General features: G+C 38.7%; 1 protein-coding gene across 1 annotated transcript in view; it reads left to right on the plus strand.

Moving 5' to 3' along the window:
* Positions 1 to 9,756, plus strand: part of SDC2 (syndecan 2) — a 65,084-nt gene extending 55,328 nt beyond the window's left edge. The window contains exons 3-5 of the mRNA XM_067290337.1: positions 5,507 to 5,640; positions 7,047 to 7,182; positions 8,545 to 9,756. Coding sequence (XP_067146438.1) covers positions 5,507 to 5,640; positions 7,047 to 7,182; positions 8,545 to 8,708 — 434 coding nt within the window. The 3' untranslated portion in view covers positions 8,709 to 9,756. The remainder of the gene's footprint in view (positions 1 to 5,506; positions 5,641 to 7,046; positions 7,183 to 8,544) is intronic.
* The last annotated feature ends 2,675 nt before the right edge of the window (positions 9,757 to 12,431 follow it).

Below are 12,431 nucleotides of genomic sequence, written 5' to 3' on the forward strand. Positions count from 1 at the left end.
ACACAGATTTTCAGGATCACCATTAATGCCCTTGCAGGTTTGCAAGCAGCATTAACGGGGACAAATGTCACTGTAAGCATGACACATTTCAAGCTAAAAATTGGCCAAGGACTTTTTTCAAGATCAAAAAAGGTGCTCTTTTCTTTCATAGTCTCTTTATCCTTCATGTACATTCATCTACTGATGCTCACTTGCCCAAGTGTTCAGTCAGAATCCTTTGGTCAACAGTTTTTGAAGAAGTCAAGACTGCTTCCTGACTGTCCTGTATTGACAGCAGAAAGGCTGTAGTGAATTTATTAGTCCATTTTTTTCTGTCTAACAGCCTTTATCCCTGCAGAGACTCCTCAGTCTCCATGTCGTTACTATTTTTAGTGTAGAAGTTTGTATATAGCACAATAAAAGAGTTAGCATAAGTTTTCCTATCTATAGGCAACTTGAAATGCTTTTATAACTAACTTTTTTTCCCCCGTCATAAAAGATCTTAATGGAACCCTGGTCTTGCAGATACTTGGGAAGTAACCGCTGAGCAGCATGACTACTCTTATGTTCAGCAAAGGCACCATCTCTACTAGATTTATGTACAAGTGTCTTGGAAATGTATCCAATTTTTGGATCTTATATTAAATTATTCCTGGTAGACAAGTCTATGCAATAAATATCAGAATCCCGTGAAGATTTTCCTTCCCCTTCTTCTGTTCCCCAAAACAACTATTTCTCAGTCAGTTGGAGCCTAAGTTCAGAACTATCTTGGTTACCTTAGGACAAAGTAGGTCTAGACTGATGTTGTAATTGGAAACTTAGAAATCTGAGGAAAGTTATGATGACAGGGGAAGAACTCCAAGAAATGCAAAAGCAAGTCTCCTGGCCTAACCAGAAACCAAAGTCATGTCCTAAAGCAGAAAGGGTGTTTTGGCTCCCAGGGGTGGTGCGGTGCAGAACTGGGGGGGGACACCTGGGCCCTGCGGGGGAGCCACTGGTCCCTGGTGGTGGCTGGCCCTGGGGCCTGGCCCCAGTGCTCTCCACGGTGCTGAACGCTGGTCTGGGGGCAGCCGCAGGCAGTGGACCTTGGGGCTTCTGGCGTGGTAGGAGTGTGCGCTGCCAGGCCCTGCACAGGGGACACCAGCTCTCCTCATTAACTTTCCCTCACTTAATGCAGGCAGCAGAGCAAATATTAATTTCTCTGCTTCCCAAAGCCTCAGTCATGTGTGCCTTTCGGATTGGCTTGGAGCAAGGGCTTCTTCTGTCCACCTGCTATGCCAGCCCCAACCATGCTTCATGATATGACTGCCTAGTTCTCCAGCTTCTTTAACATAAAAACCTATCATGATCCTGTTTTAATTGTTTTTATTGTGTTGGACGGAATCCTATACTTAAGTAGAGTTAGGGCTCATCCTTTTATTTATTTCTTCAAGGATTTTTTTTCTCCTCAAGTGAGAATATCAAGAGAGACAACATCCTTGCACAGTCCCCATTCCTTTCAGCTTCAGTTCTCTGATAGGACACTAGTAGTATGTTCACAGTGTTATCCCTGGTTGACTAACACTACGCTGACTAAGGGTTGGGTTGGAAGATTTTGGTGGGAATGAGGGTGAGGTAAGCCAGCTGAAAATATCTAGCACATTCTGGTACATGTCACATTGATGATTAGAGATGGAAGGTATGAAAGAAATGCTGAGTAACTGTGTGCCCACCTTATGACAAGCTTTCTTGTGGTGGCAGTTCTCCCAGAGTGAGATATGCAATAGCAAGCAAACGTGATGCCAAACACAAAAGATAGGGTGAAATGATTGGATTTGTTTGGCAAGAAGAGTTATTCACTAGCTGCCTTGCAAGTAAGAGTGCTAACTACCACCATAGTTGGTAGTGTAAAATTTCTTAAATTGTCTTTGTAGTTAGTGTACAGTTATTTAAACTGGCACACAGTCTTGATTTGCTGACAAGTTTCCTCAAGCAGCAAGAGTTTGACGAAGGATTTGAGTTCCTGTTATCCAAGGGGTAGCTGATAATAGGACGCATCACTGAGGGATGTATTAGGTATTTCCAACAGTGCAGCACAATCTAGAGTAATTTTGACCACCATGAAGATAGTATCTGGTCATCCTAAAGAAACTGTGGCAGATAGAAAACAGATGTGTGATGGTTGAGCACTCTCAACTCTTTACCTCAAAGATGGATATGAACCTACTTGCTGCAGGGTTCTTGTGGTGTTCTCCCTAAGAGGGAAGTATCTATTTTTAGAGAGGATGGAGGCAGTTAATACCCAGCAACATCAGCCAAGCTGGCCGGTTCCAGAAGCCTTCTAAAAATGTAACAGCATTTTCAAAAGGATGGAATGAACTCTGACCATTTCCTAGTATTCCTCCTAACAACCTAGTTAGAAGCTATGTCCATACCACTCTGCAGAATTTTTATCTTTCCTCTCATACTTTGGACACAGGGTTTTTTGGTTTTGTTTTTACCTTGTAGAGAACATGATACTGTGTAAAATTCTATTGCTATGTTATAGGGAGAGCTAGAGAGCTTTTTCTGATCCCTCAGTCCTATTTATGGACAATTCTGAGAAGATTCCCATCCCTTTAGGAAGGGAAATGGCTTTCTCCTATTAGACCTACTTCATGCCAAGCAGAAACCTATCTAGATAAAGCTAATTAGAAGCAGTAGCTGTAGGGATGTGTCTGAGCAGATACCTTAGGCACATCTAAATGATAGGTGCCTCAGTGTTCTTTGGGTTGTCAGACCTCCTCTGAAGCCGTATGGAAGAGTTTGGTACCTTTGCTGGAAGTCCAGTGACTAGTCCAGGGGTTAGATTAGTCACCCAAATGTTGAGACTTGAGATCTGTATCCTCCTTAGCCGGAGGTTCAGACCTATAACTCTCACTGTCTGGAAGAATGTTCCAAGCAACAGGCTGGGATGAGGCTATGTCTTGTCTCCTCTGTACAGGCTGCATTTCCCAGGAGTGCAAGATTTATGGAAGGAGGAAGAGGAACAAGCACAGGGGAGACTGAATGTAGGCAGCTACTAGGATGCTGAGAGTCCCAAATTCTGGTCCCAGCTCTGGTCCTGGTCAATGAATCTGTGATGCAAAATGTATAAAAAGTCCCTGCAGCAGGGACCAGAGTCCAGACTTGTTTGTGCAGCAGTACCATGTGAAAGATGAAGAATTTATAGCATCTCATATTATATAGGGAAGAAAATAGACCTGTCTTATTTTGGATCCCTATTTTTAGAAGAGGAACCAGATCCTCACCTATGCAGATACATTGCTATGAAGGTCCCATTGTAACTTGCCTGTGTACTTTAGCATAAAACACAGAAAAATATGGCTTTTTCTTAAGTAATTTTCCTTTTTTTGAGTACAAAAAATGGTTTACGTGGCAGACACAACTATTGGCAAAACTGGAGGTGGCGTTTAAGGATTTGAGGGATCGGTTGTGATTAAATGGATTTTATCATTCTGTAGAAAGGAAAAAAAAAGTTCTCTCCTCTCAAAGAGTATTTTATCAGGTCTGATCTGATTATCAGTTTTAATTTCCTTGACTGTGAAAGTCTGATGTAACTTGGAGGAACTTTGGAAGGTAAAGTAGGCTGAGCTATGCACTGGGCCCATGCTTCTCAAAGAAAAATACTGAGGCATAGCCAGGAAAATTTTCCTACTGGATGCCTTTCCCCATCTATGTTTTGAAGCAGGATGTTGTTTTTCGATCTTTGAGTAGTATTTCAGAAGATGTCTGATTCATGTTGTGTGAGGTCTTTATTATGTAAGGTTGCATGTAATTTCAGTATTTTTTAAGGCTCTTCTACTATTATTCAGTATTAGTAGCTTTAATATACTACCTTCTTAATTCTTCCAAATGAGCTTTTCTACAGTGCAGGAGTTGTCTTAGTTATTTTCTTGTTAACACCCCTTCTTTCAAAGCCAAACATGTATAATTCTTAATCATGAGTTCCAGATTTTGTTATTACATTTGGGTTTTCAGCCTGTTTTATTTTCATGTGAAAATAAGATAAAAGTCAATTTGGAATGACTGAGTCACACTACTCTGTTGTAAGAGGCTATATTTTTATTTGTTAGGAATTACTTACATGAGTATTTGCTAGACATATTACCCAATAGTTATTTGGGTAACCAGTGTCTGCAATGAACAGAACAGATATTGAGATTCCTGAGGAATGGTCCAATAGATCTTTTCCTCTTTCAGCCCTTGCAATAATTTTGTCTATTGTCTGCCTCTCGTTCCCTCTTATATCACTAAAGGATATTTATTAGTCATGTCCATTATCTTATTCTAAAGGAGCCTTAATGCTTGAGGAGGGCTTTGAGCATGGAGGAAATTAAATTAAAGGTCATCTTTAGGGAATTTTTTGTCCCCTTACCCTTTATTTCAAAAGAAAAAGGCTTTTGAATTATGTGCAATTTAAAAAAAAGATGTGAATTCCTAGTGACCAAAGCATAAAGTAATAGCAATCTTTCTGTAGGAGTAGTAGATAGCAACTACTTGTCTTTTTATGTTCAGAGGCAAAATAGGTTTGCTATAAACAGGCAGAAGAGTTTTTGTTGTTACTGTTGTTGAAGCAGTGTATTGAAGGGAAAAACTGTTCAGTTCACATAGTTTAAACCAAATCAGGACTGCAGCGGTTTATTGGTTTTATTAATGATATGTAATTAAGAGGTAATCATTGAACTACGTTGTTCAGGATCAATCTCAGGAGTACAGCAAAAAAGCACAATACTAGCCACTTAAAAAATGGTAATATAGAACTACACATTTCTAAACTCGCTTCTGTAGCTAATCCCAGCAAGTTCAACATGAGTGTGTGCATGGACTAATGTGCACACGCACATCCCCCTTGCAGGCCATGAGGGTTACAGGCACCCCTTGTCTGAGTGTGTGGGACCCCCTGCCTGCACACCCCTCCCATGGGAGATGCGGGTGCCCCACTCTGTGCCATCCCACGCCACCCTGGACACTGGTGAGTGAGCCCCTGGGGTGTCCCTGCGCATGGGAGCACGGGTCCTCTCGGTGTGCCCATGCTGTCCGTGGGCGAGCTGGATGTGGTGGCCCGTGGCACCCTGCAGGCACTGCACTGCTGGGCCAAGGCAGAGCCCTGATGCTGTGGGGCCCCTTCCGACTGGGTTATGCCAGCCCCGACTGCTGCTGTTTCCTTTCCAGAGTCTCTCTCCTCATTGCAGATTTTCATATTTCTTTTATACTTCTTTTAGTCGGATTCATTTTTCATTTCAGAAGCATCTTTGTAATTTCCTGGCTGCTGCTTAAACCAGCTGATGGTCATCTTCCTCTTCAATATGATCAGTTAGAGCAAATCCTCCTGACAGTTTGGGGCACACAGTTTGCACTCCTATTTTCATCTTAATAGGTGTGGTTATCTAGGCCATTTGCCAAAGAAGGGCTGTGCAAGCACTCCTACAACAATATTATAATAAAAAATATAATAGCTGCAGAAGAATTTTGAACTTCAATGACATGTCAACCTTTTTGTCTTCAGGTGCTGAAGAAGAGGAGGAAAGTGCAGTGATAACAACATCCAGAACGCTTCCAAAGATACCAACAATTAGTGATGCATCGAAAGCTGAGACGACCACAATGAAAATGCAAACTAAGATGCCAGCACAAACAAAGGTGCGGGGGTAAAGCAGCAACACCGTTTAAAATGGTTCTACAGTGCCCTGTTGTTGATTTGATGTTAACTGTATTTGATTTACATCTATAAAAAAAAGCCCTCACTTAATGTTATTACAGCCAGTTAAATGAATGCAGAGCTGCTCAGACACTTTCATTCCCAGTAGAAAGTCTGGATAGTGACATCTGGATTTCACGTGCACAAAAAGAGATACATAAACAAGAAAACATTTATTCTTGCTGTTCTTCAGTTTATATTAGCAACTTCTGCTGCCTTTGCCTCAACTTGTAGCGATGTACCTTTTTTTTTTTTTTAACAGCTCTCAAAGAGGTAATCTAAAATTCTATGTGAAACTTTCCCTCTCAAAGGAAAACTTTATTTGGTTTAACTGTATTTTGAATACTTCCCAGGTTCCATGTAATATTTCAGAATTTTCTTCTACCACCAATTTCTAAGTTACCCTCGTGGGTGTTCTGAGCGTAATGTTTCTGATGTGTTAATTTCAGCATTGTTATTTCATTTAAAGGCCATTATACTTATAAACACTAGCAGCATTTAACAGCTATTTGCTAAATATACTTTGGGGGGTTTTAAGCTGTTAGATAGTGTTCTTTCCCCACGTAAAGTGTGGTTTGGGGGGGGGGGTTGCTGTTTTTGTTTTTTTTTTAACATTAAACTGTACTTTTTGTTAACCTCTGCATTATCTCTGCCAATCCTCATATCTCTGCCAGTTGTGTCCTCCAACTGTGTTTATGGTAAAACTATGGGATTTTTTATTGGGTCTGTTAGCACTAACTTGAACAGGAAAGATGCAGGAGAATTGTAGCATTTCAGAGTGGGAGTCATCTCACTTAAGTTTACATACTTGCATTGTAGATGGCCTAATCCCCTTTACAATGACATGTCATGTCTTTTTATTGATTGTAAAGTAGATACTTAAAATAGTGTAGATTAGATTATTCTCTAATGTTGTTGATACTCAAAGTTAGGGAAGAAAAGTTGTTTCCCAAGTGATGCCTTCCTAAAGGTTTGTCCACTGAGCTGATGGTTGTTCAAAATGCACATGGAGCTTTACAGTCAGTCACTCTGCTTACCCAGAGCATTGACTTGGGACTTAATCCAGCACAGTTTTATATACACAGAAAAAAGGCAGGGGAAAGAACCTAAAAGACAAAACTCAAAGGTGAAAATTTTCATTCTGACATCATGATGACCACTGGATCCATTTACAATGTTTAGTACAGCTTTCTGCTGTCAAAAAACATCCCATTTGCTGTGTTCATTGATATGGTGGAGTATGCGTGTAGAGCCATAGCTTTCTGGCTGCCCATGGCTAGTGGTGACTGTGCAGACTTGCGGTGCTTTTGGTCTATAAAACATGCTTGTTTTCCTTTTCATACCACAGTCACCTGAAGAAATTGATAAAGAGGAAAGGTCTGAGACAGATGCCAAGAAAAATAGTGATGAGCCAGGAGATGACACTGATGTGTTCACTGAGAAGCATTCAGAAAACCTTTTTCAGAGAACAGAAGTTCTGGCAGGTAAGGCGTACTTTGCCAAGGTCCCTTTTACCAGAAATGACAGAAAATAGAGTGGTGATCCATATCAAATAATGCAAATGTCAATATTTATGTTTTGCTGGTAGGTTCTTAAAGCATCAAACATTTCTGTGGAGTAGCCAGTGGTTTATTTGAGGAGAATGAGATGGGCATCTTTTGGAGTTATTTAATAGCTAAGTCGGTAGCTAATTGTTTTGACACCTGGAAGCTGAATACTGCCTACTGAGTATCTGGACCTTCCACAGCTCAGAAAGGGAGTTGCAATTTGGATTGATACCTGTGGTGCAGAAATGTGTTTCCCACTCCCAAGAGCACAGAGGGGCACTGCCTGGGAGGAGCCGACTGCAGGGAGGGAGGGAGGAAAGGAAGCGATGGACAGAGAGGGAGACAAGGGGATGGAGCGGCAGGGAGATCACTGTCATCAGGATACGGAGGATGCATTTCCATACATAACCCAGGCACAGGCTGGCCACCAGTTTCACAGAGAGCACTTGGGCTTGAGTGAGTGTGCCAGTAGCTTTTTTTTTCTTTCTGTTTTCCAGTGGGTTTTTCTAAATGTTATTTATTTATTTTTATTTTTTTTGGCCTAAGAACTGTGTTTATAGGCATACTTTCCCCTTTTGTCCCAGGAGGGGGTGTTGGGAACCAAGAAAGGGAATAAAGGCCACACAGTTTTGGACCTGATCTTTCTCTGAGCATGGAAATGTTGAGATAAAAATAGCATTAATAGCCACATCAGTGAAAGCATGCAGGTTTGCTTTTGAAGTTTAGTTGGAGTTGTTACTTTCTACTAGCAAGTACGTGATGAATGTATTGCTTCTATTTCTAGAGTTACATGAAATGTTCTCTCCTATTACTCATCATTAGGAAATTCATTTTAGCCTACAGTCACAGAGTAAAAACTGATGGAGAAATGGGATAATCCATTTTTTAGCTAGTGTAACAAAATAGTCCTCTTAAGGCTGAGAAGGTTACATCTTAACTGTTGAAAAAGCAGTTTGAAAGGAAGTTAGGTTTTATTATAAATGAAGACTACTTCATGCTCTGGCAATATTGTTAGCTCTATTAATTGAGGTTTTTGAACTGTTCCTGTTATTTTCTTAGAACTGTGGGTTGCTGGACTGCTAACTCTTAGGTGGAATGTCCTTTTAAATGTTTTCCTTCAGAAAAACAAACAGACATTCTGAGAACATACTTCAGGGTACTAATAATCGAGACAGTTGCTCAATGGGTGCCATTTTCTGTAATTCGGAAATAATGGTAAACTCATTGTGTGAGTTGAAGAAACATGGTGCTGAACCTGTTCTTCTGGCATATTGTGAATCTCTGTTTCTTTCATTACAGCTGTTATTGCTGGTGGAGTTATCGGTTTTCTTTTTGCAATCTTCCTTATCCTGCTGCTGGTATATCGCATGAGAAAGAAGGATGAAGGCAGCTACGATCTTGGTGAACGTAAACCATCTAGTGCTGCCTATCAAAAGGCACCTACTAAGGAGTTTTATGCATAAAATTCCTATTTAGTGTCTCTATTTATGAGATCACTGAACTTTTTTAAATAAAGCTTTTGCATAGAATAATGAAGATTTTTTTGTTTTTTCATTCAAGAGCCATTATGGCACCTTTATGATAAAAATCCCATTGTATTTAAAACTTTTCATGTATTCCTTTAAAAATGTAAAATTAAGACTTAACATTTGCAGTGTTCTGTGAATAACAGTGGCAAAGCATTATTTTATAAAACCATTGATGTTCACTGAATCATTTTTAAAACTTTATGCATAAATATAAAATAATGAAAATGATTGTTTTATCCTATGGTTCAATGAAAGTTGTTTAATTTTTGTCAGCATGTCTCAAATTGATCTTACAAGTTAGTTTTTATTTCATTAATTTATCTGTTTCCAAAAAAAAATGCCTTTTGTAGTTGTCATGGTGCAATTTGTCTTCAGATAATTCAGATAACAGTAACTTTTAGTGTAAATGTAATTTTTCAGCTATGTAAACTTTAACCTCCACTTTGTATGAATTTAAGTGTCAGAATATCAATTTTACACTTTGCATTGTTCCTCAGCGTACCTGTAGCTTCAGTGAGATTTGTAACAGCAAATTAATGTGTAAAATTGGATTATTACTACAAACTGTATAGTCGTATTCTTACTAAACAAATCTTCTGTAAGGAAGATTTGAAGTAAGCTACTGACAAACCTAAGCAAACCCAAAGACTCTAACAGTATTTTGAGAAGTTGCTGCAGATTTCTATGGCCACTGTATTTGTTAATTATTTGCAATTTGAAGGTACAAGTAGGGGTTTAAATTTTTGTTCTTTAAAAATGCATTTAAGTTGTAAACGTCTTTTAAAGCCTTTGAAGTGCCTATGATTATATGTAACTTGTCGCAGACTGGTGTTAATGAATATATAACAGTAAAAGAAAATGTTGGTATTTTATAAGCACAGACAATTCTAATGGTAACTTTTGTAGTCTTACATGGATAGACATAATTGTAATTTGGGAACATAAACACTACTGAATAAATCATGTGGCCTAATTCTGAGAATTCCATTGTGATATACTTTTGTACATTTTTCATTTTATGACTACTTGGTTATGTTTTAATGTCACAAATTACATCTATTAGATCTTAGAAATCAAGACCAAAAGAAAGAAAAAAGCTGTTGATAAGGCTGATTCTTGGACCAGATTTATTGCTGAAATGGCAGGGAAAACCTGGGATGTTTAAGTGTTACATCTGGTGTATGAATTATGAGTCATTCAACCTTTGCATTATATTTAATGGCAGAACTGACACAGACCTGTTCTTCCTGCAAGTTGTTTTCAGTACTGTAAAATTCAAAGGAGTACCCAGTTTCATTTATTATGTATATCAGTTCTTGATTTTGTTGTTTGGGTTTGTTTTCCCCTACCTTTTGGAGAATTTTGTTTTATTCTGCTCGGACTCCAGCAGAAGAATTGAAACAAGTGGAGTATCTTCATAAGAGAAGAAAGAAATATTCCAAGTAGAAGAGAAAAGGCTCTGTTGCTTAGACCACAGATAGGTATTGGATAGAGGGACATGTGGAGAAGACGATAGTCTGCCTCCCTATATTATGCTTCGTAAGACAAATGGCTTCGTCTTCTGGTCTGTTAACTCTCACTTTTCTGATTTTGAAATTTCCAGAATAGCTGTTCAGAATGTCGAATTGAACTGGTTCTCAGAAATAGCAATGTACTGTAAATAAGATCTGGTAGCTCTTTGGATAAAAGTTGCATAACTTGTATTTGTTGCTGTCCCAAGTTCAGTGGTCATTTAGGAAAAATGAAAGCTATCCTGCGCTAAAATATTTAATATATTGCTTTTTAAATTACTTACATTTACTGGCAGTTTTTCAGAGCCATACAAGTTCAACAAGTAAAAACAGGGTAAGAATTTAACAGGTATATCTTATTGTGCAATATTTAGTGAAATTCAATTAGTAAAATAACTGCTTGAAATAACTGTGCCAAGAAAAGAAAATTTCTGGCAAATGCTGTGCCACTGCTGTAAAATAAAGCATTTGTTAAAGTGCCAAAATAAAGTCTACCATGCCTAAACTAATACTTTATTTGTATAGTCTGACATCCAGTTTTTTGAAGCCCACTTTGCTTAAGGTAGATCTGAATTTTCTTTAAGGGTATAATGAATATCACTGTAAGTATAGTTATAAATATTAAATACCAGATAAATTATCTCCTCCTCCTTCATAAAGCAAATTGACATTAAGATCTTTTTTCTTTATGAATTTTACACTGTCTCTATACCTAATGTACAGGCCATTTTACCCTCCATAGACATCTGTTCTAATTATCCTGGCTATCAAATACTATGCTTTTCTGGTTCCTCCTGCATCTGCTTACAAGCAGCAACGGTAAAGTGTTTCAGCTCTATTTCACCTCTGTTATTGTTTTTTTCCCCTACACATCCATTACCTTCTCTGTTATATGCAGAAGAGGTGTAACACTTCAGCTATGTACACATACTTCACAAAGCATCTCAGTCCTCCCCTTCCTCCCACCCTCCCAAACAGAAACTTGAAACATTTTTAACATGCAGTAGGCATGCTAATAACATTCATTATCTTTTGATCTCTTTTCCTTTCTGTTTTCAATGCCAAACTACACTATTAGAGTAAAATTCTAACAGAGCTATCATCTTGATTATAAACAATCGGTTCAGTTTTCATCAATTTGAAAAACAGGCTGATGCAGATATCCATCTTCTAGCAATGTTATTCAAAAGAAAGCAGCAGCTGAATGCCCTTCTCTTGCGCTGAGACTTCCTAGCATTAGTTGGGCTTCAGTTTTGCTCCCCTTTGTTGTTGCCTTCCTGGATGTGTTTCTAGCAATACTCTGGCTACTAATAGATGTTGCTGGGCAGCTGTGAATCCCAGTGCCAAGCGGTGGGTGCTCCCCCTCATGCCTGCAGCGGCATCTGCATCTTTGGGATGGCTTTTCCTAAAGACTGTTGGCTGTTCTCCACTGGAGCTGCTGGAGCAACTGTGAAACTCCTGAGCAACCCGATACGGCATTTCCTTGTGACTGATACGCTACAGTAGTTATCTAAATGCCATTTGCTTTGATTTACTCTGGGTTATAAATGGTTACTTCCTTTTAGATTCTTTGTAAATGAAGCCCAATGCAAGTTACCTAAAGTTTATGTTAAAAGAACTCTCTCACCTTTGTTTTATTCATGGAAAAATAATTTCAGAAGTTGACATCCTGGTTCTTCTGCTTTCTGGCTTTAAAATTAGCTATGTTTACAGGCTGCATAGCTTCGTTTTTCTCTCTTTGAGCATTACACTTCATTGAAATTGGATAAATTAAGAACAAAACCCTGTAAATTGTCCTTTTGTTAGTAACTGATTTCCTAACAAGAGAATAGTACATTCATAACTTTGGCTATATTTTGTTCCTTTTTTCCCTAGACTGGTGTATTGAAATGATTAAGGAGTGCAGTCTTAAATGTCAAAAACTATTTTTAAGCAACATATGGAATAGAGGAAACCTTTGTGTAAGGAAAGAAAGTATCCAGATAAATATAAAATCTAAAGTATTGCTGTGAAGGGGATGACAACAGTATACTTAGTATTATATCCTCTGTTCAAGTAAGCAAACGGGGAGAAAGGAAAAGGAAAATGAGAGGAAAAAACTTCTCTAAGATAGAAAGCTTATTTTTACAGAGAAATAATAGAGCAA

The sequence above is a fragment of the Apteryx mantelli genome, chromosome 2 (assembly GCF_036417845.1).
Source record: "Apteryx mantelli isolate bAptMan1 chromosome 2, bAptMan1.hap1, whole genome shotgun sequence".
NCBI classification, from domain to species: Eukaryota; Metazoa; Chordata; class Aves; order Apterygiformes; family Apterygidae; genus Apteryx; species Apteryx mantelli.